At 47.0% G+C, this 27,838-nt stretch overlaps 1 protein-coding gene across 1 annotated transcript; it reads left to right on the top strand.

The window, feature by feature from the left end:
* Positions 1-5,165: 5,165 nt before the first annotated feature.
* Positions 5,166-24,590, top strand: KIAA1045 (KIAA1045 ortholog). Its single transcript, XM_012656200.1, has 8 exons — positions 5,166-5,374; positions 17,451-17,832; positions 18,503-18,688; positions 22,675-22,753; positions 23,036-23,241; positions 23,581-23,741; positions 24,015-24,110; positions 24,408-24,590. Exons 1-8 carry the CDS (start codon positions 5,271-5,273, stop codon positions 24,502-24,504), a joined length of 1,311 nt encoding a protein of 436 aa, XP_012511654.1. The 5' UTR covers positions 5,166-5,270; the 3' UTR covers positions 24,505-24,590.
* Positions 24,591-27,838: the final 3,248 nt, after the last annotated feature.

Raw genomic sequence — 27,838 nt, 5'->3', positions numbered from 1 at the left:
TTTTATTAAAAATAAAAGATTTTTTAAAAAGGTCAAGTCTTCAAACATAAAGCACTGATTAAGTCATAATATGCTTATTTGCCCGTTTCTTATTATGAAACCGTAGTGAGTGAATAAAAGATTTTTTAAAAATCCAGTGAGATCTCAATACTTATTTATTTGGATTATGTATGGCTCAAAACAAAACAAAAAACTAATAATACCAAGTACTGGAGAGGATATGGAGCAACTAGAACGCTCATTCATTGCTGACAGGAATGCAAATTGATACACCCACTTTGGAAAACACTTTGTAAGTTCCTAGTAAGGGCAAGCATATACTTACCATACCACCAGCACTCATACTCACCAAGTGAAATAAAAAATTATCTCACAAAAACCTGTATGTAAATATTTCTAGTGACTTTATTCATAATCGCCAAAAACTGGAAACAGCCCTAACGTCCCTCAGCTGGTGAATGGATAAACTATGGCTCACCCATATGGTGGAATACTGCCGTCTATTAAAATGAAATCAACTAGTGATACACACCACATAGATGAATCTTAAATGTATTTTGATAAATGGAAGATGCCAGAATCAAAAGGCTACATACTGTATCATTCAATTTGCCTTCTCAAAAAGGTAAAACAATAGGAACAGAAAATGGTTCAGTGGTTGCCAGGAGTTGTAGATGGGGGAGCAGTTGGGTACAAAAAAAAAGACAAAAGAATTTGGGAGGTAATGGAACTATTCTGCATGTTTATTTTGGTGATGGTTACACGAGTAAACACATTTGTCAAAGCTCATAGAACTGTACACCAAAACAGTGGATTTTGCAGCATGTAAATTTATAAAAGTGAATTTAAAAAGTAGAAGAGGGAAATTTCCCATGTAGAATTCCAAATAATTTATGTAGATACTCCATCCTCAAAGAGGTGGAGTCTAACTCCTCTATCCTTAAGTGTGAGCTTCCCATGGTGACTTCCTTCCAAAGAGTCCAGTACATAAAAGAAGGACAGGAGAGAGGGAAGAATAACTTTACCACGGAGAAACCTAACAAGCGAACACTACCTCAGCCAGGTAATCAAGGTTAACATCAACAGTGGTAAGTCATGTTGGTAATATGTACCCTTGATATGACGTGGTAAAAATGATCCTTAACCTCTGTAGTCTATCTCCTAAAAATTCAAAACCCCAGCGAATCATGAGAAAAATATCAAACAAATCCCAAGAGGGGCATTTGACAAAATACCTGACCAGCAGTCCTGTAAACTGCCGAGGTCATCAAAAACGAAGTCTGAGAAACCGTCACAGCCAAAAGGAGCCCAGAGGCATGACGATTAAATGTAATGTGGTATCCTGCATGGGGTCCTAGAACAGAAAAAGGACATTAGGAAAAACATAAGGAAATCTATGTAAAGTGTGGACCTCAGTTAATAATGAGGTATCAATACTGGTACATTAATTGTAACAAATGAACCATACTAATGTAAAATGTTAATAATGTGAGAAATTGGGTGTGGGGTTTATGGGAATTCTCTGTAGGATATTTGCAATTTTTCTGTAAAATCTAAACTGTTCTAAACAAAGTTTTTTTTTAAGTGGGTCAGGGATTAGGCAGTAGTTGGTATAGGACAATGAGTCATTGGAGAAATTTCTTAGGATAAGAGAGACTTGGAGCTGTTTATAGGCTGAAGAAAAAAAAGCTGACAAGAAAGAGGAAAAAGATAGGGTTCAAGATGATGACAGATGAAGCAAAGGGAGAAGCAAAAGGAAACAGGATCACAGGCACAGTTGGAGCAGCTGATGATCTGCATAACGAGGCTTCCCTCATCCTCTGAGACTTTAGGAAAGGAGGGGAGGATAACGGATATAGATAAGTTCTTTACTTCTTAGGATAAATAAATATTTACAAATGGAAAACCCTGAACTCTTTACAAAACCTTTGATTCCTTGATTTTAACCATGGCAGTCTCATATTCAGGATTTTCCAATGCCAATCCTAATAACAAAGAAGCCCAGGGGCTGTGTTTACTTGGCAGAACAGGTATTAAGGATTGCTGCAATGAAGGTACAGCTCTGATTAGATGTTGACACCATTTGGCTGTTTGTCACACCAGAAGATTCCAATTAGTGCCAGACTCTTCATCTGTACAGTTTGGTGGCCCTATTTCAACCCTGAGTAGAAAGCTATTAAGATCCTGTTGGTTGTAAGCAATGGAAATCCCACAGGCTGGCTGAAGCATAAGAAGGGATGGAAGGAAAAGAAGAGCCAATATTCAGGGAAGAGCAGGGACCTATGCAACTCTGGGGTCATAACAGCAGCAGTGGGTAAGTCGTCTCTTCAGGACACACTCTAACTAATAGAAGTCCAGCAATTTCCAGGCTCTGTCCTGCTCTGTGTTTCGAGTTCCTGAGAATGACTATAACTGTACTAATTTTAGTTGGGTGTCTACCTCTGGATCAACTGGCAGCAGCCAAGGGACGAATAGCCTAAATCTGACAAGGCCACTGGGGCTTTGGTCCTGTGCACAGGAGCCATTTACAGTAAAGGGAAATTTTGTGCTAGGCAGTTGCCCCAAGAGATGTGCATTGTGCACAAAAAGGTTGCACGGATTCTCTTCCACAGGAGGTCACCATCAGGATATGAGGCAAAACAGAGCTCAGTGGTGTTCTGATTTTTCCCTGCACAGTCTCAATATCCCAACACAGTTTTGTCTAAGGCCTACAAAAAATTACCCTCATTCTCATGTTTATATTTTAAAAATTTGTTTAAATTACTGACAAAAAATCTTACACACTTTCATTCTCATTCTGTCCTTTATCTAAAAGATTATACTTCTAAACACTTAGAATGGTCTTTAAAATGCTACTACTCTGCTCAAAAACTTACAGAGGCTCCCTATTACTTACCATATTAAAATATCTAAGAATTTAGAGTTTCTTATCAAATTGCTCCTCTCTGCCTTTCCCAACTCCTTTGGTTTTTTTGAGATGGTTTCGCTCCATTGCCTAGGCTAGAGTGCAGTGGTATCACCATAGCTCACAGCAACCTCAAACTCCTAGGATCAAGCAATTCTGCCTCAGCCTCCCAAGTAGCTGGAACTATGGGGTCTCGCTATGTTGCTCGGGCTGGTCTCAAACTCCTGACCTCAAGCAATCCTCCCACCTCAGCCTCCCAAAGTGTTGGGATTACAGGTGTGAGCACTGTGCCCAGCTCTCAACTCCTTTTTTATTAAACACTAGTTGAACATACAATGTTCTCTGCTTTCTAGACATTCTCTACTTTTTAGACACTAACATGGATATGGTAACCATTTTTGTCAATCTTATTGACAAGAACTTACAGACATAATGGAACCAAATATCTGAACTCATATCATCCCACAATATTTGTGGTATATGTGTGCCATAACTAAAGAGTATGCAAAAAAAAATGTTGAAAATATAGTCTCTACCTTGCAAAGACTATTCGGTAAAGTACAGGCTACTCTCTAGCAACCTTTTGACCTTGTACAGTCAGAGTCCCAGCTGCCCCCAGACTTGTACTTGCCTCATTCACTCCCACCTTGCTTTTTGCTATTCCTTTGACCTTTAAAATAGTATGTTGTGCCTCATCATTCTATTCTGTGTCCCCAATTTGTGGAGATAAAGCAGACCAACTCCAAAAAGTCTGTACTTTCTAACCTCTCCATTCTCTGAACAATGATTATAACATAGTAAAAGCTGTCTCTTCTGAACATGAGAAAAACTGCATGTAACAAGAAAATGAATTTGACAAATTTTGATATTGTTTTTAATATTTTAATAGCAACAATAAGTGGTTATTATACATTTTCCTTAACCCAAGCACCTCGCTTCATGAAATAATCTGTCTCTCCCACCTCAGAATTCCATTGCATTTCATTCCTCTACCGTGCACAACTCATTCTCTCTTTTGTATTATGATTATGGTTCTCAGTCAATGCTTGTCTCCTCTATGAGATTATTCCTCCTTGAGGGAAAGTACTGTGTCTTACTCTTATTTGCACCCCTTCTAGTTCTCAGCACAATGTGTGGCATACTCTAGATGCACAATACACATTTTTTGAATGAAGGAAGGAATTAACCAGAAGAGACTTCTGTGGTGATATTATTATAGCCTCCTTTTCCATACAAGCCTGCCAAACAGCCTAGAAATAAAACACTTAATAAAAACAGTTCAGAGAGCCCTATCTGTGAAATTGTTGGTAGATGTAATTCTAAAGAAAGTCAGGGGATCCTCAGACTATACAGAAAGCTCAGACTGCTCTTTAGTGTTAGTTTCACAACAAGCAAAATAATGATAGTGGTTCCCGAGAAATAGTACGAATTTTAGAACTCCCTATATTAATGGTTTGCAGCCCCTCCTTTCTCAGTGGCAGTACAATAAAATGGTTAGGAGCTTGGGGTCTGAAGTCAGAACACCTGGATTTCAATCTTACCTCTGTCACGTAGTAGTTGTGTGACCTTAGGCAAGTTGTTTAACCTCCCTTGTGCCTCAGTTTCATCACTGGCAAAATGTTGAAACTAACAGTACACTCTGTCAAAAGGATGGTGTGAAAATTAATGACAATATATTTAAGGCAGCAGTCCCCAACCTTTTAGCACCAGGGACCATTTTCATGGAAGACAATTTTTCCGTGGACTGGGGAGGGGGAAGATCGTTTCGGGATGATTCAAGTGCATTACATTTATTGTGCACTTTATTTCTATTATTATGACTTCATTGTAACATATAATAATTATACAACTCACCATAGGTTGAGGACCCCTGATTTAAGGTGTTTAGAATAGTACCTGGCACTTTGTGTTTTAAAATGATAGCAATATATAGTACTATACTTATTTTGTATCCCCTGTTGGTAAATTCCATGTTAAGGGCAAAATGAGTCCCTTCTCCCCTCCCCGCGCCCCCCCACCCTCCGCTCCTAGCATGCTGTTCAAAACATAATGTGAATTATATTTGAGATATATAAATTGAATGCACAAGAAAATGAAGGCATGTTAAAAATGCAAATACAATTCATGGAAATTGAAAGGTTCTCAGCATATCATTGCATATCTTCAGTTATTTCCTTATAACTAGTTGCTAGGTGCCTTATGATCTTTTTCTTGCCCTCCTCAAAGCATGCAGTTTGGTGTAATGCACGTTACAGCCCTCAGAACTGCTGGCCTCCTGACAAGCTGGTTGTTTGGATAGTCTGAAGGATGAGGCTGCTGCAGCAAAAAGTGGGTTATGACAGCACAGCTTTCCTGCTGGAGATGAATGACCAATAATCCCAGAAAACAGCACACAGGACGGGTTGGGCCAGCAAAGGACTTCGTGAAGGCTCATTTGGACACTCTGGAGGCCAGTGGGGTACTACAAAGGTGAGTTCCACAGTGCCAGGGTCGTGAGCCGGGAGACCTGGGTGGATGACTGGTAGGGCCTGCGGGATGAGTCATTCTCCCTAGCCTGGGCACGTGCTGGTAGCAGCATCCTTCGGGACCCCGCCTCCGCCCTGGAGCGGGCGGAAACGAAGAGCAGCCGCGGGCCGCCTCCTCGGGCTGGCACTGACCTTGCAGCAGGCGGCCGGCTGGCGCAGTCCTGGAGCCGCAGTGCCGGGCGCTCGCTGGGGGCGCCCACCCGCACCTGGGCTGACAGCTAGTCGGAGCCGGCCGCGGCGCTCCAGCGCTCCAACAGCGCCCCACGCCCGCGCGCCTGTCGCCCGCGGAGCCTCCAGGGCCGCGCCTCCGGGCGCAGGAGGGCGGGGCGGAGCGCGCGCCCACCGTCCGGCCCCGGGCGCCTCGCGCTGGCGCACACGCCGCAGCCGCGCGGGGCGGGTGGGTGTGCACCGGGCGCGCGCGCCGCCGCCGCCGCCTCTGCCTGCCGCTCCGCCCGCGCCGCCTGCTGCCGGCGCTCGGCCCAGCAGGCTGGCTCCTGAGCTGCCGAGGGCAGCGCGGGGCTGGTGGTGCAGAGTCCGCCTGCCCGGGACCCGCGTCCCGCACCCGGACGGTCCCGGTAAGCGGGGTCGGGGGCGGCGGGGACCGGGGCTGCACCCTAAGGGGCGGGTCTGCGGGCCGCGGACAGTCCTGCGGGGACTCTGAGGTGCTTGTGTGGGAGCCGCCTCCAAGGTGGCCCCTGTGTCAGTGGATGAACCCCTAGGGACTGCTGCCTCTACCCGTTGGGAGAGTCCCTTAGGTGGTGTGGGCAGCTGCCCCCATGAAGACCCCCTATGTGGTTGGAGACTTCCAGAGCTCTCTCTGCATTTGCTGCCATGGAGACCCCAGTGTGGAGGGCACCGTCCCCAGGGAGACATGTGTAACTACGGGAGCAAGCGCAAGGGTGGTGCCTGGAGTTGGCTCGATGGGACACAGGGGAGCCTCAGGAGCCTGCGCGGTGGTAATGGACCCTACAGAGGACCCCCCAGAAAAGGAGGATCTTAGACCGTGCCCTACAGCAGTCTGGAAGGAACCTCTGACAGGGGAGAGGGAGGGATCCTGCCATTCGACCTATAAGTGACTTCCCATAGCTGCAAGGACTTTGGCCTTGACCTCCCTGTGGGGCTCTATGTGCCCTCACCTGTCTCCCACCAACATGGTCGAGAGGTGGGGGCCTTGTGAGGCTGCGGCCTCTTTCCATTTCCCCTCCCCCACACTGGGATTTTTCTTAACGTGGTGGCCCACTGGGCTCCAAGCTGGATTTCAGTGGAGGCAGAAACTGCTATGAGAGCACAGGACTCAGGGAGGGATGAGGACCAGTGAGGCCTCTGAAGCAAAGATAGGAGATTGAGCCCCTGGGCTTGACCGTCCGGAAGGAAGCAGTAAGATCAGGTGGAATGACTGACTTTGGCAGGTTCTGGAGGGAACATCTTTTGAATGAAGAACTAAAGGATGTATATGATTATTGAGCACCAGTGTGCCAGGTGCTATACTAGGTATGTTTAAACATATCATATAATCCTTACAACAGCCTTTGAAATTATCCCTTTTTAAATAGTAGATACTTGAGACTCAGAGAGGTTTAGCAATTTGCCCGAGATCACAATGCTTAGAATCATGAAATCTGTTTTTCAAATTTTATTTGGAAAAAAGTATTAAGGAGAGCCGGAATAAAGAATGGATGTTTGTTAATAAGTTGCATTTAGGTGCCAAGTATAAGGCTTTGCAATGATATATGTTCAGTAAATGTGATGATTAAACAAGTGGATGAGGACAGTTTAACTGGAGATGAGACTGCTGTAGGAGCTGATCCCCAGACTTCAGGGTGTGGCTTCTTTCATTGGCAGCCCCACTGTAATGATGCCTTGGGGTGGCTCTGGACCTAACTGGGTCTAGGAGAGGTCTCTGGGTATGGTCTTTGACAGGACTTGCTCTGGGGCAGTAGAGGGGCCCTTCAGAGGATAGAGTGTCCTGAGGCCACCCTCCCTGCTGCAGAATCTATGAGAGGAAGGAGAGACGGGATCATTTTTAGGAAGCATGATCCACACTGTCCTTGTGGTTCTCGGACTACATGCACCAGTGGACATTAGTCCCCAGATACCACTCAGGACACTTTTGCCCAACAGTGCCTGTGCACAGGAGGAGGAGCCCGAGAAAGGTACAGAGCCAAGGAAGGCTTATGGGGAATCTGTTGGCTGGGTGTGCAAAGGGTATGCGCCTGATGTAGTCATGCCCCCTCATCTCGCCCCCTCAATATTTTCATTCCCGCTGAATCCAAAGGATTCAACTTGGGGACCAAGGATAAACTCTGGTTTCCTGTCCAAAAATGGGGTGGTGAAAGGGCCAAGCAATGGAATTCACTACAGAGCCATTTTGGAAGTTTTCCTTTCTTCCACACAGCCAAACCTAGTGACATCCTCCTTGAATAGCAGTGGCTTCCTTGGGCGCCTGGGATTACACAGTGAGAAGAGAGACCAAGCTAGTGAGAAAACAGAACAAGCTAGTCTACCAGTTGTTAGATTTTTTTTTTTTTAAACTCAGTAATGACTGCTTGAATGATGGGTGCGGCACCTCACGCACAGTTCAATGGAGCAGACGCTAACAGAGATTTATACTATACACCTCCCTATTATAAAGTTGTTTATAATCCCCTTTCAGTTCAAACCCCTCTCATAAGCATAAGAGACCAAAATAAGCAGGGGTATGTGTTTTTTAAAGAAAGTCAGAAAGACCAAACCTGCAAATATGATTTTTGTTCTGATTCAGAGACTTGTCATTGAAGTTTTATTCCTAAATTGGTCTTCTCACTGAGGGTGCTTAGTATCACACCCACTCATGACCCTGGAAAATTTGCTAGATGGATCCAGGTTCTCCCCAAATCTTGGACCTTGGATATCACCTCTTTCATATTCAGCACTGAGTAAACATTAAGATTTCAAAAGTCTTAAGAATACTGCCTCACTCTTCCCAATCACAGCATGAGTCTGCAAATCAAATCATTCCAGAATGTGCATGAAAGATGTCACCAGGTGGCCTTAATCTTCTCAAAAATGCTTTCTCCAAAGGGAAATAAAAGGGATGAGAATGGCTCACCCAGCTTCATTTGAGTGTACACAAATGTGTCTGTCTGCATTTTACTGTCTGGATTTCTCAACCTTTGATCTTCCACATATTCTCTGACCACATTCATATGGTTTTCTTCTGCCAACATTTGCCGTATTTTTTTCTTTTTGAGATAGGGTCTTGCTTTGTCATCCAGGCTGAAGTACAGTGGTACTATCATAGCTCATTGCACCCTCAAACTCCTGGGCTCAAGCAACCCTCCTGCCGTAGCCTCCAGGATTGCTGGGACCATGCATGGCTAATTTTTTAAAATTATTTTTTGTAGAGACAGGGTCCAGCTATGTTGCCCAGGCTCATCTCAAACTCCTGGCCTCAAATGATCCTTGCACCTTGGTCTCCCAAAGTGCTGGGATTATAGGTGTGAGCCACTGTGCCAGCATGCCACATTTTTTTGACAGTATTTCCTTTTCCTCAAACATGGGTAGTAAGACCTTCCAGTCCCATTTCCCACATTCCTTGCATTTTTTCCACTATACCTGTTCCTAAGTGGATTATATTTATATAAATGGTTTCCCTTCTCTTCAGCTATAGAGTCTATTACCTTTCAGTCCCACATGCCTCTCTCTTGCAGTGCTGCTTGGTTTCTGCTATCTTCATTTCCCAAATTGATTTATTCATTTCTGATGGGAATATCATTATCTACTTCGGCCCTCAATCTTAATGACCAAGTTCTGACAGGAATTGCTTACCAGCTTTGGACCCAGAAACCAAGAGCATCAGTCTCCTGCTGGACTCAAAATTGTTTTCTCCATTATCACATCCCCCTCCACTCTCCCTTGCTTCCAGCAATCCCCTCAGAGACCCACATGCATTCACTAAGTGCTACTTACTTGCCAGCACTATGCTAGATAAATATGAGTTCCTCGCCCTTGCAGAGTTCACACAGAACCAGTCTGCATTTCTCTAATCATTTACTATGAAGGGTAGGAAAAGTAAGGGAAAATTATAGCTTTGCAGAGTCTCTACAGGAATTAATGTAGAGTACGCCTTTTCCCAGGCATCACTGACACTCAACTGCTGTTCCGTGCCTCGTCTGCAGCCGCATTCAGCCCTCCTGCCACTGCCCTGCCAAAATTACTTTTGCCCATGTGCTTTGAGTGAACTGGCCTCACTCTTGCCTTCCTATGATAATAATGACATACCCTTATATCTGGATAGCATGTTACAGTTTACAAAGCCTTTTTACATATATGATCTCTATTTCGTTTTGAGAAATGTTTTATCGTACTAGGGTCTTCTCACTAAAGCAGCATTATGTGGGCTAACGGGCTCACTCTCTTTTTATTTGTTTGTTTTTTGAGACTTATGAGTCTCCCAAAAGGAAAGCCTCAATGATTCACTACAATCACCACCTACCAGCTCTTAGAGTGTGGAGAAGAGTTCCTTCTTAGGTCCTAAGGCCAAGCAATGTACTCACTGGTCAGCTCTAGGACTTCTGAGGGAGATCCTCCTTCCTGGCCTCAGCAAATCCAGTTCTCTGGGGTTTTTTCCCCCCTGAAATTTAAATACATATTTCCTTCTAACAAATATTTTAAGCATACTATCTCAAACCAGTTTTTTGAGCTGATGCTAATTCTTATGTGAAGGCAGGTTTCCTTGCCTATTTCTATCCAGCTCCCAGGCTGGCTTCATACCGTCTAAGTCATGATGGAGTCCCCATATAGCTCCATGCCTTGGCATGTGCTTTTACCTCTTCCTGGAATGCCTTTTTTTCCCTTATCCACTGGGGTAACTCCCACTCATATTCAAAATTTAGCTCAAGCAACACCTTTTTTTTCAATCCTACACTTATGCCCCCTACACACGCACATACGGCATTCTCACAGGCTGAGTGAGGTTCCATTTGTTCATTCTACCAACAATTATTAAGCACCTAATTTGTGCCTGACACATAGTAGGCTATACTCAGCAAATGTTTGCAGAATTAACAAACAAGTAAATGGTGATAATTAAGGCGTAATAACCACATTAAATGGGGCTGAATCTGTGCTTCAGGGGCCCAGAGTAGAGAACAGGGAGTGCCTCTCCATCTTGCTGAAAAGCTTTGCTTGCTAAGTGCAATCACACCAGCCAATCACTGATGGTGTGATGTTCCTTAACTGTTGCTCTGCTTCTGTGGGAAGTCAGCACTGTGGCTTTTAATGAAGACTCAGCCTGGGCCCTGGAGGCTAAAGATCATGCCATAATTGTGTTTCCGTGTATATTAGAGTTTTGTGAGCTTTCAGTAAATATTAAACAGCAGCAGGGCCTCCCTCATTCCTTGTAGTCTTAAGCTGAGGCCAGGAAGACAGTTTTGCTCAATCTTTAGCCTTTCTACTCCTTGGAAACCCCAGAAAAGCCCTGTGCAGTTGGGGTGACTATGTCTTCTTGTGTAAACAGGGGTGAATGGAGGGACATAGAGAGGTACCAGGTAGAGCCCTTGAGGGCCACAAACATGAAAACTAAAAATATTCTGTAGGCTACTGCCAGGCAACAGAATGGCTGAATAGGAACAGGCTCCTGGTTCCAAGAGCACTGTAGTGAGGCAATGGCACTCCTAAAACCACAGCCAGTCACTGGAGAACAATCTGACCCCTTGGGGCTTGGCTTTCCTCAAAGACCTGCAGATGGTAAGAGTACTCTTTTTGATGGTTTTTGTTCAAAGTCTTGAGGTTGATGCTGATGTTCATAATAAGCTCAGGTTTGGGGGGAGTTTTTATGTTTTGTTTTTTTAGAGACGAGTTGACAGGTTCTTGCTCTGTTTCCTGGCTGGAGTACAGTAGTGCAATCCTAGCTCACTGCAGCCTCAAACTCCTGAGCTCTAGCGATCCTCCCACCTCAGCCTCCCTAATAGCTCGACCATACACCTACCACCACACCTGACCTGCATTTTTTACAGATCCTGATTCTGTTAGTTTTCCATACCCTTGTGGTGGCCACCTTCTATGTTACATATGACGCTCTCAGGCACATGCTATAGGAGCCAACTGTTGACCACCTTGAAATTTTTCACCTGTATGTGCAGAAACTGCACGTGCTACATACATTTCTCCAGCTAAATCCAGGACAGAGGAGATTCATTTACAAGCTTCCTACTTGTGCCCCGAGGGCAGCCGCCCTCCTGTGAGCCAGGCCACAGTCCACAAGACACAGCATAAATGCAGGGGACTGTTGACTTTGGTAATATTGATCTCTCTTTTCTTACCAATGTGGTTATGGAATCTGGCTAAATTCCAAAATTTTGTGGCTCCGCTCTGTAGGCAGAGAAATCACCCATAGCTTCAGTATGGACCTGTTCTCTTTCCTGCTAGCCCTGACTCACCGTTCTGGTGCCACCTCCAGGGAAGTAGAGTAGATGCGATGAGGTGAGCTGGTGACTGCATAGTTTCTAGTTCTGAAAATTTGCTCTGATCAGTCTCTCTGGCCAGCTTTGATGAAGAGAAAAGGTGCAGATACCATGATCTTAAATAAACATTTTATGTTGCCCAGTGATCTCTGCAACAATCATTCAACAAAGATTTAAAGAACACATGCTCTGTGAAAGGCACTGGGAACCATCTAGACTTTTCTCCCTTTTGATCTCAGTGAAAAATTGAGAACCCTTTTTCCACTTACTCAACCCACTCTCCTTGGTTGTTTTCCCCTTTCCCCTCACTCAGAGGTTTTCTTTGCCTCCTTCCTTCTTAGGGAAGCCCTCATAGCCTCCAGGCAATCTCATTTAGTTGCTTTTGAGCCTTTTAAATAGCTGCCATTCCCATATCAAGAATCATATTGAACTAGCTACTTGGGAGACTGAGGAAGAAAGATCACTTGAGCCCAGGAGTTCAAGACCAGCCTGGGCAACACAGAGACCCCATCTCTACAAAAAAAAAAAAAAGAATCAGATTGAAGCAAGTAAATGTATTTTACATTTAACATGCTGAATGAGGAAACCCCTGCCTATTAGGAGCCTTGCTCCGCAGGCTGTCCACAGCTACAAATCTTTATAGAGAGTGCTGGGGAAAAGAGGTTCACCCAGCTTTCTTCCCCTTCCTTATTTCTCCACCAGCTCCTGCTGTGGAGCAACCCCTCCTCCTCTTACTCCCACCACTTTGCCCTTATAAATAATCCCGCTGCATTGTAAGCAGGTGCTCTGCAGAGAATGGGTGTGTCTTGCACACACACATTCCAAGCTGCCCACATACGTCTTACTGCCTGACAAACACTTCTAGACAGCCTACTTTTACCCAAAGACAAATTCTGGTTGTCACGGTTTTCATTTCCGCCCGTTCATGTAGTCAGATGGCCCTATTCTACCTATTCTAGCTTCCTCTCCTGCTGGAATTCACCATCACCTGCTCCTGTCCCCCGAGTTTTTTCCCAAGCCTTCCCTAGATACCACAGAGTCTCTGACAGTCACATCATTCTTGGGACAACATCTTTTTATCCTCTTTTTATCTTTGTTAGGGAGGCAGAAAACCCCAATTCCATACAGTGAGTATGTCTCTCTCAGTACGTTGGGGCCCACGGAGTAATAATTGGTTATAATTTGCAGGAGCTTTGCAATTTGATTTCCTTTTAACTCACTGTTCCTCCTAGGACTTCTTCCAGCACAGGAGAGGCCGGGCATTTCTCACCGGGCATTTGTTTTTACCCAGCACTAATCACTACCACTTGTTTCTCTAGAAATTTGAGCTGATTTCAATTTCTCAGACACCCCAGGTGCACATCTCAGATATTTTAGCACACTCACTTTTAATCAAAGTGTCTTTTGTATACAGGTTTGATTCTCTCCATTAAGCAGTAAGGGTTTTAGCCTCACTCTTAAAGCTTAATTCTGTTGTGTCTTCACAGTTTATTGTCAAAATCAAAGCCATATGAATTCAAAATGAGTTGGGGTCTTGTTTGGATTTTGATGGTTCCTTTTTAATGGTTCTACTCAACATTTTCTGCCCTTACAGGTGTAAGTGGTCTAGAAAATTGAACCCTCTCAGGTAAAAGGAATTACTGTGCTCCAAGAGCCTGTGGTCAGGACTGGAAAGTGTTGTTTGTTTGTTTTTATGTTTGTTTGTTTTGCTGGTACATGTCAACTTCAGTCTTAATAGAAATTCCTTTAAGCATAAACTCCCAAAACCATTGCAATGGTGTCATTAACAATTGAGAAAGCTTAATGGTGATTTTTGGTATCCTGACAGAGAATAATGGGTTGTAGCAGCTCTACAGTGTGTTGGGAGGTGTCTGTGGTTAGTTTGCTGATTCACTCTTAATCAGTCAGTTTACTTATAGAGTAATCCTTCTAACTGGCTGGTCTTTGTCAATAACTCTTATTACATCACCTCAAAAAGCCAGTGAGAACCAAATGCATACCATTTATTTCCCTCTAATGAATCATTCGTGAAAAAGTAAATTTATATGTTTATTCCAGATCTCCAAATAAGTGTTTCTCAACTTTTTTTTTTTCAACCTATGCCTTCTTCCTGATAAACGCAAAAGTCTTGTGACTGTTCCCTAAAACTTCTGATACAACTTCTGGAAGGAGGCTGCCCCTAACATTTGGAGAACTGGTACCTTCTGTATATCCCCAGGAACCAAGAGAATACTATCAAACTCTTCTTGGGGTCACAGTCAAAAAATTTGAAAAACGTAACACCGAGGGTTTCTACGGAAAACCTAGTGGTTCTGGAAAATGTAATTGTTTATAATAAAAGTATGCCATGAAGGTTTGTGTGTCATTTTGCATTTTCCCTCTTAGTATGCCTCTCACTGTAAGTTGGGGACTTGCCTTCCCACCTAACCATAGAGCACAGCTATTGCCATGAGGCATGTGGCAGTGTCTGGGGACTACAGGCCCAGCCTCTTCAAGAACCTCCTTGGCCCAAAGCCTCAGCAAAAACTTAAACATACATAGACACTCTCCTCTCCAGCCCCAGCCCCACCCTGGCTGGATACCCTCATTAGGTCACATGAACTTTTAAAAGAATATGAAAAAGAACATGAGCATTCTAAGTGCTTAAGACTATATGCTCCAAACACGCTCATTATCAGATAGAGAACTGAAGCCCAAAGCAGTGTGAGGCATTTTCTGGGTCACAGAACAGCAAATCCAAAACTGTAACAAGTCACCAGGTTGCCAACCCTAATATTTCTTTTGTTGTGTAATTAATGTGCAATGTAGGAAATTGGAAAATACTGGTTAACAAAAATATGAAAAATACATATATGCCTTCTTTCTTACAAAAATTAGGTCATAACATGAGCATTTTTGTAACTTTTTTATTAATATATTCACATTTTTAATACCTTTCCACATCAATAAATATACTTTTACCTTAATGCTTTTCATGTTTACTCTACCATGGTACCTTAATTTAACCATTCCCCTGTTGTCCAATATTTGTTTCCAGTTGAGAGGGAAAAAAGGATTTTTTAATCACAGTTTTTAATTAATTTACTTTTTTACTTTGGGAATAAAAGTCTTCCTTTTAATTACAATTTATTATTAAATATGCACTGGGGCATGAATACCTTAAGTGATTTCCTGAATTTGCTCAGTTAATCTTTCCTCAATAAATCTCCTTTGCCACTATCCTTTAAAACAGTATTGAGTATTTAAAGTAAATGATCCTTAGTCATACACTGCGATTTTACAAACAAATTTGCAAATGGGGCAGGAGGGAGAGATTCTTTCTTATCAGTCAGTTTATAAATTCAGGAATATCTGGTCTTTTGCTCTGTATGGAAAAATAAAAGAAAAATAATTCAGGAATTTGGGTTTCCTTGGTAACAAGATGGCAGGCCAAGCGCTGGGGCAAGGTAGGAATTTGCATCATTGTGGTGCATACGAGCAGTGTTTCTGAAAAGAAGATATGGCTGTCATCAGATAGTATGTGTATTAAGGTTTTATTTTAAAAAGCAAAAAGAATCCTCCACAATTAATTAATTGGAAAATGTTTATTAAGCATCTATTCTGTTCCAGACACATTGCTAGGCAGTGGAGTTAGGGACTGAGCAAGATAAAACGTCTAATAGAGGAAACTGACATTGATCAGATAGTTATCCAATTGAATATATAATGATGAAGACAAGTGCCCCGGAGCAGGAGCATGGTTCTGCGAGCACCCGGCCCTGGACTGGAGCCAGCAGTGACCGCCCTGAGGAAGTGATACTTGAGCTGAGCTCTGATAGACCAATAAGCACTAATCAAGTGGGGAGGAATGTTGAAAGGGCCCAAAAATAGAGGGAGCATGCAAGTAAAACATGGAAGAAGGCCAGTGTGGTTGGAACACAGAATAAAGGAGGGAGCCAGACCTTGCTGGGCCTCTTAGGCCATGGAAAGAGACTGATTTGCGTGACTTTATCCTGAAAGACTTTATCCTTAAAACATTGAAAAGTTTTAAATAGAGGATGACATGACACCTGAATGTCCCAGAGACACCTTTAATTCAACGTGTATAAAAAGCCAATGTAATTATCCCTCTTTTCTTATTTCCCAATTTCTGTAACTGGCACTACCATTCTTCTAAATAGTTAATTTAAAACTTCCCTCTCTCCCTCTATCCTTCATCTAATCAGTTATCAATTAATTACTAAATTTCCCTAATTCTATTTCCATGGTAACATACACTCAGTATCATTCCTGCTATTATTTCAGTTCAAACCCTCGACCTCTTGCCTGGACTATTACAGTAGCCTTTGAATTGGCCCTACCTCTCCTCCTACCCACTGTCACCTTTTCCCCAAAACAAACTGAGGATAACTTCCTACCCATCCTTTAAGGTCCACTTTGACCCCCAATAGTGTGGTCTCACCTTCCTTTAGGTACCCCCAACACTGTATGACTTCTTTGAATTCTGATAGTAAGTAGCGTGAGTGGTGAGACTCTGTTCTCCTGTCTTCTATTTCCTGTAATGGGTAGTTGGTGCCTCGCACATACTCTCCTCATTCCATAAGCCTTGGTTAGAATGGATGGAGAGCAAGGCCAAAATGGACTCTCTGCTCCAGTTAGAAAAAGCATTCCCCAGCTGACATGCGTGTGCCATGTCATGCCTTCATGTCCCAGTGCTGTACTCTGGTACTGCAAAGAAGGGCAGGGATAACGTTACTTTTTAACCTGTGAAGGATAAGGAACTTTCTTGAACAATTCAGAAAATCAAAGCAGAAAACGAATTTGGGAGTGACATTAGTGAGCCCTTAGAAGTGTGAGGAGTACCTTAGAGTCTGGAATAGGCCAGATGCCTGTGATAGATAAACGAATCCGCAAAGAGGCAGAGCTACTAATTCGAGGGGCAAAGGAGTATTTGTGTGACCTTGACCACATGCATAGGGGTAGCAGAGTTTTCTTGCTGCCTACTTCAGGAATCCTTTAAAAATAGGAGTTTGTTCACTCTGACTTAAAAAGTAGGCATTTGATGAGGATTATCACTGGAGGAATTGTGCACCGCACTTAGAGGAGAAGCTTTCCTGCAGAAGGCCTGAAATGTGTTGCCAGTGTGGTTTAAGCCTTGAGTCTTCTGGTGGGGTAGAGGAAAACTTTGGGCTCTGAAGTCTCCAATTGTTTCAAAGTAGCAGAGGTGTGGGACCCCTGGACCAAACTGGCTTTAGCTCAGGAAGGAAGACAGAGATACCATTTCATACATGTAGAGCGCTTTCCAGGTTACTGAGCACCATTAAGCCCATTTCTTATGTTATCCTCATGACAGCGCTGTGAAGTGGGCTGGGCAAATAGCCCTCATTCCATAGACGGGGAAAGCAAAGTCACAGGGCCAGTCGGAAGTAGAACCAGGGTCTTCTGACTTCTTAACACGTGCTCTGTCCAACGAACCATGCTACTGAGTTCTAGAAGAGGAGCGACTATTTAATAGCTCCTTCCACTTAAGTTGAAACTGATTAGCCTGACACACTCAGCCACTGGCTGAATCTGTGCCCCTCTGCTTTTTGTCCGTAGAGCCATGGGGGTGTTGATGTCCAAGCGGCAGACAGTGGAGCAGGTGCAGAAGGTGAGCCTGGCTGTGTCCGCCTTCAAGGATGGGCTGCGGGACAGGCCTTCCCTCCGGCGCACGGGGGAGCTACCAGGGTCCCGCCGTGGCACAGTAGAAGGCTCCGTCCAGGAGGTGCAGGAGGAGAAAGAAGCAGAGGCAGGCACCCCGGTGGTCCAGGAAGAGAGCAGGGTCCACCGTGCAGCCTGGGAGCGGCTCCGAGATGGGCGTGGAGTAGAGCCCGAGGAGTTCGACAGGACCAGTCGTTTCACACCACCTGCCTTCATCCGCCCTACGCGGAAGCTGGATGATGACAAGCCTCCAGAAATCTCCCTGGAGCCCAGAGAGCCTGTGAGTGTCCAGTTAGGGCAGGATCCACAAGTCTTAGCCCATCCGAGGATCAGGGAGCAGGACAGGGGAGGCCTGGGTATAGTTAAGGTGAGATTCAAATCTGGAGCTGAGTCCAGAACAATCTTGGAATTTCTTCCACAAGAATAAAAATATTTGTTACATCCCAGACTCATCTCAGTGAAACGCTTGGGGCAATAGGTGATAAGGAATGGCACCATGGCAGGTCTTCTGCCAAGCCTCCCGCCCATGGGTTCTCAACCACAGAGATTGCTACCCCCTGTAGGAGGCATTTGGGAGGGGAGAGTTGGGGGGGTCACAATGAGAGGGGGTTGCTACTGGTATTTGGTGCCAAGAAAACCGGGGATGATAAATTTCCTGCAATGCCTGGGACAATGTCTCAGAAAGATAGATTGTTTTTTCCAAAAATGCCAGTACCATCCCTGTTCATAAACATGGTCACAAAAGCCTGAGCAGCTGGAAGAGCCTCCTGGTTCTTGTCCTCCAGAAAGAAAGCTCTATCTATTGCCTTAACAGTGGCTTCAGTTGGGCCTGTTCCTTTAGACTGCTCTGGGAACTCTCAGCCCCATGCAGGTAGCTCTGTGCTTAGTGGCCATAGGCTCTTGCCGCTTGTGCTTACACATCCCTGTTCACTCCTGCCTTCTTTCCTCAGGTTGTCAACGATGAGATGTGTGATGTTTGTGAGGTCTGGACGGCTGAGAGCCTCTTCCCGTGCAGAGTCTGCACCAGGGTTTTCCATGATGGCTGCCTGCGCCGCATGGGCTACATCCAAGGAGAAGGTGCAGCGGAGGTGACCGAGATGGCCCACACGGAAACAGGCTGGAGCTGCCACTACTGTGTGAGCCTGGACGGCAGGGACAGCAGAGGACTTGGCACTTTTCCCGGAGGCCCAGTCTTAGAATATTTGCTTCTAGGCAGTGACCTAAAGGGTTTTCTAATAGTACATATGGGGGTCCTAGAGCTAGGATGGGGTTTCTCAACCTCAGAACTATCGACATTTGAGGGTAGATAGTTCTTCGTGTTGGGGGCTGGGCACACTGTAGGACGTTGAGCAGCATCCCTGGCCTCTGCTCCACTAGTAGCACAACACCCCCAGTTGTGACAACGAAAATTGTCTCCGGACATTACCAAATGTGTCCTGGAGGGAGCACAATCACCCCCAGCTGAGGACCACTGAGCTAGAGGTTTGCCTGGGTAGAATGAGTCCTAATTACTCAAAAGCCATTCTGCTTGGAGCGTGCTTTCATAGTCTGTAGTCGTCATTAATTGTATCTATCTGAAAATGAACCTGAGTTCCTAACCAGCTTGCTTCCAATAGGGATAGATGCTATCACAAGCAAACCTCTTCGTTCTGAGATCCTCACTTGGCCTGTCACCTGACTCTTAGAAACATTCGTCCTTCATCTCTGAAGTGGTCAATATGTGAATTAAATAACCGAGCTTTATTGATTCAGAACTTTGCAAATTATATATAAATGCCTTCCAACTTCTAATGAAGGACAGAGTCTAAGGTTTCCATTGAAAGCCAGACTCATATCCATTTCTCACCACACCTGAATAGAGTGCAAGCCTTGCCCTGTTGATCTGTCTTGCAGATGTCTTCACTATTTACTGATCTCAGAGTGAGGAGAATCTGCTGATCCCCCTCTTATTCCTACTGCCTAGAAGAAAGCAGAGATGTGCCGCTTTCTAATAAATAACTCTTTCTCTGCGGCTGTGCATAAAGCATAGTATAGGACATTATTTCCAGCCACTTAAACACCTTTTCCTGGATTATACCCCAGCAGACCCTGCTGTACAGACAACCTTCTCTAGTACCAGTCACCGCACCTCCAATGTGCGCCTTTCCCTCAGTGACCCTGCTGTGCCATGTGCTGCTGCTGCGGGACTGGGTTGAAAGTGTCTCCTTCCCAACCCCCAGGAGCACAATGCTCCCTCCCCAGCCTTCTGCCACAGTCCTGCCATCATTGCCACCACGCTCCACTGGGCTTGCACAAAGGCTTCTTCCAAGCTCCTGCCCTTTCTTTCCTTCCCTTCACAGTCAGGCTTCTTAAAAGAACATCATCTCCTTGTGGCTCCTCAACCACCTGTAATCTGACTTTCGCACCCATCATTCTGCTGTGCTTACACATCCCTGTTCACTCCTGCCTTCTTTCCTCAGGTTGTCAACGATGAGATGTGTGATGTCTGTGAGGTCTGGACGGCTGAGAGCCTCTTCCCGTGCAGAGTCTGCCCCAGGGTTTTCCATGATGGCTGGTGGCTTTCTTCCTAAAGTCACCAATGACCTGCTGATTGTCAAGTTCAGTGACCTTTTCTCAGGCTTCTTCTCACTTAACCTCTCTGAAGTATTTAGCACTTCTTTATTCTCCTGTCTTTTTTTAGAGTTTGTGTATTCTTATCAGAATTATTACACAAGCTATGGAAACTAGATAAAATGGAAAATCAACAAAATCCCACTTCATTTGTATAACCACTGTTAACATTACCTCCGACATCAGGCAACTCTCCTTTCTTGGTATTCAGCACCTTCTCTACTGATTCTCCTCCAACCTTCTTCGCTGACCGTTCTTTCTCAATGCCCTTCGTTCCTTGTCTCAGCCCAAAATGCTGGTGTTTCCCAGGGTTCTGTTGTTAACACTCTTCTTTTCTCTCTGTACACTCTCTCTTTGGGTGGCTTCATCTACAGCCACCATCTAAACACTAATGACTCCCATATCTGTGCATCCAGACTTAAATTTCCTGTCTCTTAGACTTATCCATCTTGATGTCTCCTAGGTATTTCACATTCAACATGCCCCAAAATGAACTCGTCTTTGTCCCAAAACTTGTTCTTCCTCCATTCCTTATCTGAATGCATAGTAATACCATCCTCCCAGTTACCAATCCCAGCTCATTTCTCTCCCTCATCCCTCACATCCAGTTAGTCAGCAGGTCCTACTGATCCTGCCTCTACTGTCTCTCACATCTCTCCCCGCTTCTCCACTCTCAGGTCTCCGTTTACCCACTCATCTTTTCTTACCTGTACTACTGCAACAGCTACCTAACCTCCCCATGCCTCCAGACTTTGCTCCTCCCACCCATTTCCCACACGGCAGTCAGAGATCTGACCAGGGCACTCTCCGTGGAAAGCCCTTCAGTGGCTCCCCTTTGCCCTCGAACAAAGGCCTAAGCTGAGGGGCTCAATAAAGGGCATTGAGGTGCTTCACAGTCGAGCTACCACCCCCTCCCTCATCTCTTACCAGTCCTCTCTCCCCTCCCCTCACACACGCTCACACACACTCTAACTCCATCCACACTGAACATCTCACAGTGTTGCACACCATTGTGGTGCCCAGTATGTTACACTAGGTGCTTAATAAGTGTTTATTGAAACAATGGGAAAAATACAAATATTGTATCCATTTTTGAAAAGTATTGTCAGGGCTGGGCCCAGTGGCTAAAGTCTGTAATCCTAGCACTCTGGGAGGCCGAGGCGGGAGGATTGCTTGAGCTCAGGGGTTTGAGACCAGCCTGAGCAACAGTGAGATCCCATCTCCACTAAAAATAGAAAAATTAGCCGGGCATCGTGGCATGTGCCTGTAGTCCCAGCTACTTGGAAGGCTGAGGCAAGAGGATCCCTTGAGCCCAGGAGTTGGAGGTTGCTGTGAGCTATGATGACACCACTGCACTCTACCCAGGGTGACAGAGTAAGACTCTGTCTCAAAAAAAAAAGGAAATTGAACCTGCCTGCTCACTCCCCGCTACCTTTCATATTAAAAAAAAAAAAAAAAAAAAAAAGTGTTGTCAGGTGCAGTGGCTCACTCCTGTAATCCCAGCACTTTGGGAGGTCAAGGCAGGAAGATCACTTGAGCCCAGGAGTTTAAGACAAGCCTGGACAACATAGCAAGACCCCATCCCTACAAAAAGTAAAAGAGAAAAATTAGGCATGGTGGCATGCATGTGTCATCCCAGCTACTTGGGAGGCTGAGGCAGGAGGATTGCTTGAGCCCAGGGGCTGAGGTTACAGTGAGCTATGATTGCACCACTGCACTCCAGCCTGGGCAACAGAGTGAGACCCTGTCTCAAAAAAAAAAAAAATTATAGAAAAAAAAAGAATGGTTTAAGTTCATTATGAAATCCACAAATGAATATTCATGAAATATCTACTCTTGTTCTTTGCTGGTCTTTTAGGGAAAAAATTAACCTTTTACTTGAAAGAATCTTTGATAATTTAGAGACTGTATGGAATGTTAACAAAATAAGATATCACTGCTCATTTGAAATTAAAACTTCAATAGCACCATGAAAAACTCATTTGGGTTTAGGAACCTTGTGATGGCATCATTTAAACCCTTCTGGAGTTATTTAAACCCATTAGAAGCAGAGCTAGAATTAAGCTTCTTAACTAAAATACTCCGAGCACAGCCTAACACAGACGCCAAGCACAGGAAATGGATAAAGATGGAACTGCTCCGGTGGGTGGAGGTGGGGATTCATAACCCTGCCCACTCAGTGGCCCCTTATTCCCTGCAGCAGCTTCCTCAGGCGCTTCCGAGAAATCCCAAGGTTAGCTCGGAGGATAAGCTGAAAATAATTTAGTAAAAGGGACTCAGGGCTGGGGTCAGGATATCTGGGTTCTGGGGAGGATTCCGCCCCAGAGTTAAGGCAACTCAGAGCAAGTCCTCTCCCCTTCCTGGGCCTCAGTCTCCTTGGTTGTGAACAGGAGGCTGGGATTAGATGATCTTGGAATTGCTTTCCATTTGAAATACTATTTCCATCCCTCCTGATCCTTGGCCTTTCTTACTGGCTTGTATGGCCACTGACTCAGCTCTTCCTTGTTTTCAGGACAACCTCAACTTGCTGCTTACTGAGGAGGAAATGTACAGCCTCATGGAGACCTTTCAGCAGTGTAAAGTCATCCCTGGTAAGGTGGATGGAGGGGGTGAGGCAGACGTCTCCTTTACAGTCTCTAGGATGAACCATGCAAGGAGTATTCCAGGTTTGGGGGCCGGGGGCAGATGGGTCCTTGTTCCTGAGTTGTTGGCCGGCACACACCACCTGCCACAGCCTGAGTTGCCCTGGCCATGGGAGGCAAAGACTCAACACGAGCTGTGGGTGTGAGGGCACTGAGGGTGCCCTGGGGTGAGTGGAGGTGCCCCAAGGCTGAGGAAGGGCGGGCGTGGCCAACATGGGGTGCCTCCTACAGATTGCTCCCTGACGCTGGAGGACTTCCTGCGCTATCGCCACCAAGCAGCAAAGCGAGGGGACAGCGACAGGGCCCTGAGCAAGGAGCAAGAGGAACAGGCAGCCCACCAGTTTGCAGCCCTGGACCCTGAACATCGAGGCCACATAGAGTGGCCTGATTTCCTGTCCCATGAGTCCCTCCTACTTTTGCAGCAACTGCGTCCCCAGGTGAGGGCCAGCGGGGGTTAATGTCCATGGGATCCTGGGGGACAGGCCTGGGAAGCATGCTGGGTGGGTTGGGGGAACAGTGGGTACTATCTGAGCAGGGAGCAGTGTTGGGAATGGGCTCAGATTCCAGCCCGTGATGGGCGACCCAGTGCCCAGGCTGGGAAACTGCCTAAGGAAGATTGGTTTGCACTGGACCCCACTGAACGTGTCGGTGCTGCCAGAAAGGTTCTGGGCAACTTCTGCGGGAGGCTGCAAAGCGGGTGATGGAGGTAGGGCTGTCTGTAGGTTGACGGTTTACAAGATCATGTCACCTCTAAGATCTTGTCTCTTCCTCCCCAGAACTCTCTGTTGAGGCTTCTGACAGTTAAGGAGCGGGAACGAGCCCGAGCCACCTTCCTGGCACTGGGCAGCGGGAGCACCATCAGTGAGGCAGAGTGTGGCCGCGCCCAGCACTCTTGGTTTTGCAAACGCCCTACAGAAGCTCCATCCTGCAGTGTCAGGTCTGCTCCTTACAAGTCCCCGCCCCTACCTGGCCTCCCCCCTTCCTTTTTTCTTGCCAGTGGCCCTTCGTGTGAAAGGTACCTCCCTGCTTCCCCTGCCAACAGCTGGAAGAGGATCCTCCTGTGCATTAAGCAGAGGATGGTGATGCCTACCACCCGGGCACAGGGCAGCCTCTACTCTGTCAGAAGATCCATGGGCTCAGCAGTTTGGGAGGGGACAGGGCCAGGCCTTTCATTATCCCACTCCTAACCACACGTCCTTGTGCCCAGCAGCATCAGCCATGTGGGTCCCATAGCTGACAGAAGCCTGGCCAGCAGCAGTAGCAAGAGTCAGGACAAGACCGTGCTGCCCACAGAGCAGGAGTCCAGGTGAGTAGAGGTCCCCACTGCTGTCTGTACCCCCTGCACCCCCAACACACACACAAGTAAGAGAGGGCATTACCCACTTCCCAGAAACCACCTCCGGGGGTGCACATTTGCCCCCGGATCCCTAGGGCCAGCTAGCTGGGTACTTGGCGCGGCGGCACAGCCAGCCATAACCGCGTCAGGCACCAGGTCTTCCCTGAGTTATGGCTAGCCCAAGCCACGCTGCCGCTGGACTCAGGTCTCAGGAGCCGTCGGGCTCTGCAACCAGCTTCACGAACCTGTTCTTTGCTTCCACTCCAGATTCGTGGACTGGCCCACCTTCCTGCGAGAGAACGCCCTCTACATCTTGGCTGCTCGCCCCAACAGCGCAGCCATTCACCTGAAGCCCCCAGGATAGCATGGAGCGGAGAAGCTTGGTTCGGGGACAGTGACATCCTCTCCTTCCTTTCCTCTCTCCCTTCCCCCACCAACCTCTGGCACTGAGACTCATGGGGATGGGGCCCTGCCACCATCTTAACTTGTCACTGAGCTGTAGAGCACTGAAATCACCGTTGCCCTCACGACAGAGGCAGTGAGCGCGTTGCCACGGCGAAGAAGCCCAGGGAGCTGTGGGTGCATCCGCTCCCGGACCACCGCCTGCCCTCACAGCATAGACTGGACCTGCCACCACACACATATGTGCGTGCACACGCACACACGCACACACATGCCTCGCTGTCCATGCCTTCAGAAGCCTGGTTCTTTTGGGTTGAAAAAGGACCAAAGTCCCTTTGTGAAGGCCCTGCTATAGAGGAGGGCGTCTCTACTCACCCCTTCTGTTGGCCAGCTGTCATTTCCAATAGATAAGTCTCTGGCCAAGTGAGTCTCACTAAGGGGGCGTATCAGACTCACGTGCCCTCTGGAGATGCTGACAGACCCCTCTTCCCCCGCTGAAAGTCCTTTCTGTGCTGAGCCACCGTTACTAGTAGGTGTGTACTGTGTGCCTCGGCTGTATTTGGGTGTGAAAATAGTTGAAAACCACCGCTGCAGTTCAGCCTATTATTTATTTAAATTCTAATTCCTGGTGGCAGAGAAGGCAACTAGCTTGTGGAATCCTGATTGGAAGAGGGGGAGGCAGCCCCTCCCAGAGACCTAGAATTCCAGGAACCTCTCAGCCAGGTCATCCGAGTCTGAAAGTCTTTAGCAGAACAGTTAAAAACCAAGGTGAGCCTTCTCGGCCCTTTTTTCAGATGGTAGCTCATGGCCTAGAGCCCACGGGGCCTGAATGGGACTAATACGGTGGCAGGAGTTCAGCCCTCTGTTAGCTGCTTCACCCGGGCTGGCTGCCACAGAGACCCGCGAGACGTGGTCCGGCTGGAAGAGGAGAGGCAGGGCCCAGGCTCTCCCGTCGTTCCAGCTCTGCTCAGCCACAGGCCTAGGCAGGTGTGCCATTGTGTGGAGAACGCAGCCAGCCTCTTCCACAGCCCAAGAAAGAGCAGCTCTGCGGCCGCCTGAGCAGAGACTCCTTCCACCCATCCTGATGACGAGGATAAGAAGACTTGCTCCCAGCTCTCTCAAGCAGAGGAGGTCCTGGGAAAGCCTCAGTTTCCCTTCTCCCTGTCACTGGGGTGTGCCTCGAATTGCTGCTTCTCTCGCTGCTCACTGCATGTCCTTCTCCACCAGGCTGGGGCCTCCTGGCGTGGGAGGACTTTGGAGGCAAGCAGAGGCTGCCACAGGGCACCAAGCCTGGTCTCCAAGCCCCAGCCCCCCCCACCCAAGTTCTCGTCAAGTTCTCAAGTCAGTGTGTGTTGTGGGTCACATTGGTGTCCACGTTCTAAGTTCTGTTTCCAACCTAATGACTTAAGTGTGGCCAGATCTGTAACCGAGAGTTATTCAAGAGAGAGTTGAGCTCGGTCATGCGGAAGCTAACGCATCTTCCTTGCTCGAGGCACTCGTGCTAAATTGGGTGCTTACGGAAGGCTCGTACCTCTCAGTGGTGAGATGCTCAGACGAAAGCAAGGAGCTGCAGAGGGGCTGGGTAAGAGCCCTGAGTAGTCTCCTCCCGTAGGAAGTGCCTGACCTGGAAGCAGGATGACACGCCGCCGGGGCTGGATGACTTAGGACTGAAATGCAGCAGACAGGAGACAAGTCTGGGTTCATATGTGTGACCCTGGACATTTCAAAACCCACGGCTTTTGTAAATACTCCTCAGCCGTACTCCCAGGACTGATGAGGGGCCGTTATTCAGTCTAGTCAAAAAAACAGAGAAGAAAAGAAAGCACATGACTCTTGGGCCAAGGACTGCATCCGAAGCAGCCAGGCCTGGGGTTTTGCACTGAGAAGATTAAAGCACATTAAGCCCAGGGGCTCTCGCTTCCTCTCCTGGCAAATCACCCTCTGTGCCAGCGGCCTTGGGCTGCTTGATCTCACAGACAGGGCGTTTTAAGTAGAGACAAGCGGTGGGCTTTGAGAGCTGAACAGCTTTTTTCTTCTGCCTCCTCATCAGTCACAGGGACTGGAAGTCCATCTTGTGCCCTGATCCTTCCCAGATCAAGGTGACGCCTACCTCTTTGGAGCTGCTGCCTCTCGCTCTCTGTGGGTGAGTGGTGAGAGTCCGTGGGCCAGACCAGGCCTGCTCTATCCCAGGGCCTGGCAAAGCAGGCCCCCGAGTTCCGCCACCACAGGGGCAGGCCCATTTGCGATCACCCTTCTCCCTGTTCCAGGACAGCAAGCTTCCTTGGTGAGGGCCCCCAGCAAAGAAAAGAGTTCCCAGTCCACAAGAGTCTCAGAAAAGCACAGAGGAGCAGCCGGGCTCTTCTCCACAGGCATCCAGTGTTTTACCAAAGGGGACGCTCCATTGCTCCCCAGTCCAGGGTTGCAGAAGGCCCACCCCAAGCCCCCATCCAGAATCTCCCATTACAGTGCCCTAGTCCCTAGAGCCCCTCTGCAGTACGCGTGGAGATGCGAAAACGTTCATGAACCTAGTGAGGCCCCTTCCCTTTCCTTTTCCAGCTCTTCCATCACTGTGATGCTGCAATTCTGCCAAGTACCATTGTGAGTGTCTGGCTCTAATAAGGGTATGAGAAAATGTTTCCGTCTTTTCTTGGCTGCCCAACATTGACATCAGTGTTTTTCCAAGCACCCCCCAATCAAGGAAGGCTTGGGTTACAGATCTGCTCCTCTGAAAACCACTTGGTAGTTTTTCACCCAGTGTTTCTCTTCCCCGTGTTCAAATTTAAATAAATGGCAGCCGGATAAAACGGTGGAGCTGCAGGGACAGAGGGCCAGCTGAGGGAGTGGCTGTGGCCACGTAACCTCTCCAGATGTGCTCCTTGGCTCCCTCTCCTGAGGCCAGCCGTCCCCAACAGAACACTTGAGCAATGGCCCCTGTGGTGTGCAGGGAGGGCACCGTTCCCTCACTCCTAGGGACTAATCCCATTCTCAAGTGCTCTTCCTTGAGGACAGCCACAGCAGAAAGCATGCGTACGTTGCCTTTTTCTGTCCTCAGCTCAAGCAGCTGGGCCTGGCAGGGCAGACATTGGCCTTTCTGGCTCTGGTGCTCCCGATGGGCTGTCACCCTGGCCTTGTTTAAGCGGCCAGGTCTTAGGGTTCCCTGTTCCTATCATCAATATGGAAAGCACAGAATTAAACTGCCAGGGTTGTGCCCAGGCCTCTTAGCCCGAGGCACAACCTCAACCATTGCAGGTGCCACAGCTTCAGTGAGAGTGGTGCCAGGGAGCCCTAAAGCCAAG

The sequence above is a fragment of the Propithecus coquereli genome, unplaced genomic scaffold (genome assembly GCF_000956105.1).
Source record: "Propithecus coquereli isolate 6110/MARCELLA unplaced genomic scaffold, Pcoq_1.0 Scaffold114, whole genome shotgun sequence".
Taxonomy (NCBI): domain Eukaryota; kingdom Metazoa; phylum Chordata; class Mammalia; order Primates; family Indriidae; genus Propithecus; species Propithecus coquereli.
This window is presented reverse-complemented; position numbering and strand designations above follow the sequence as displayed.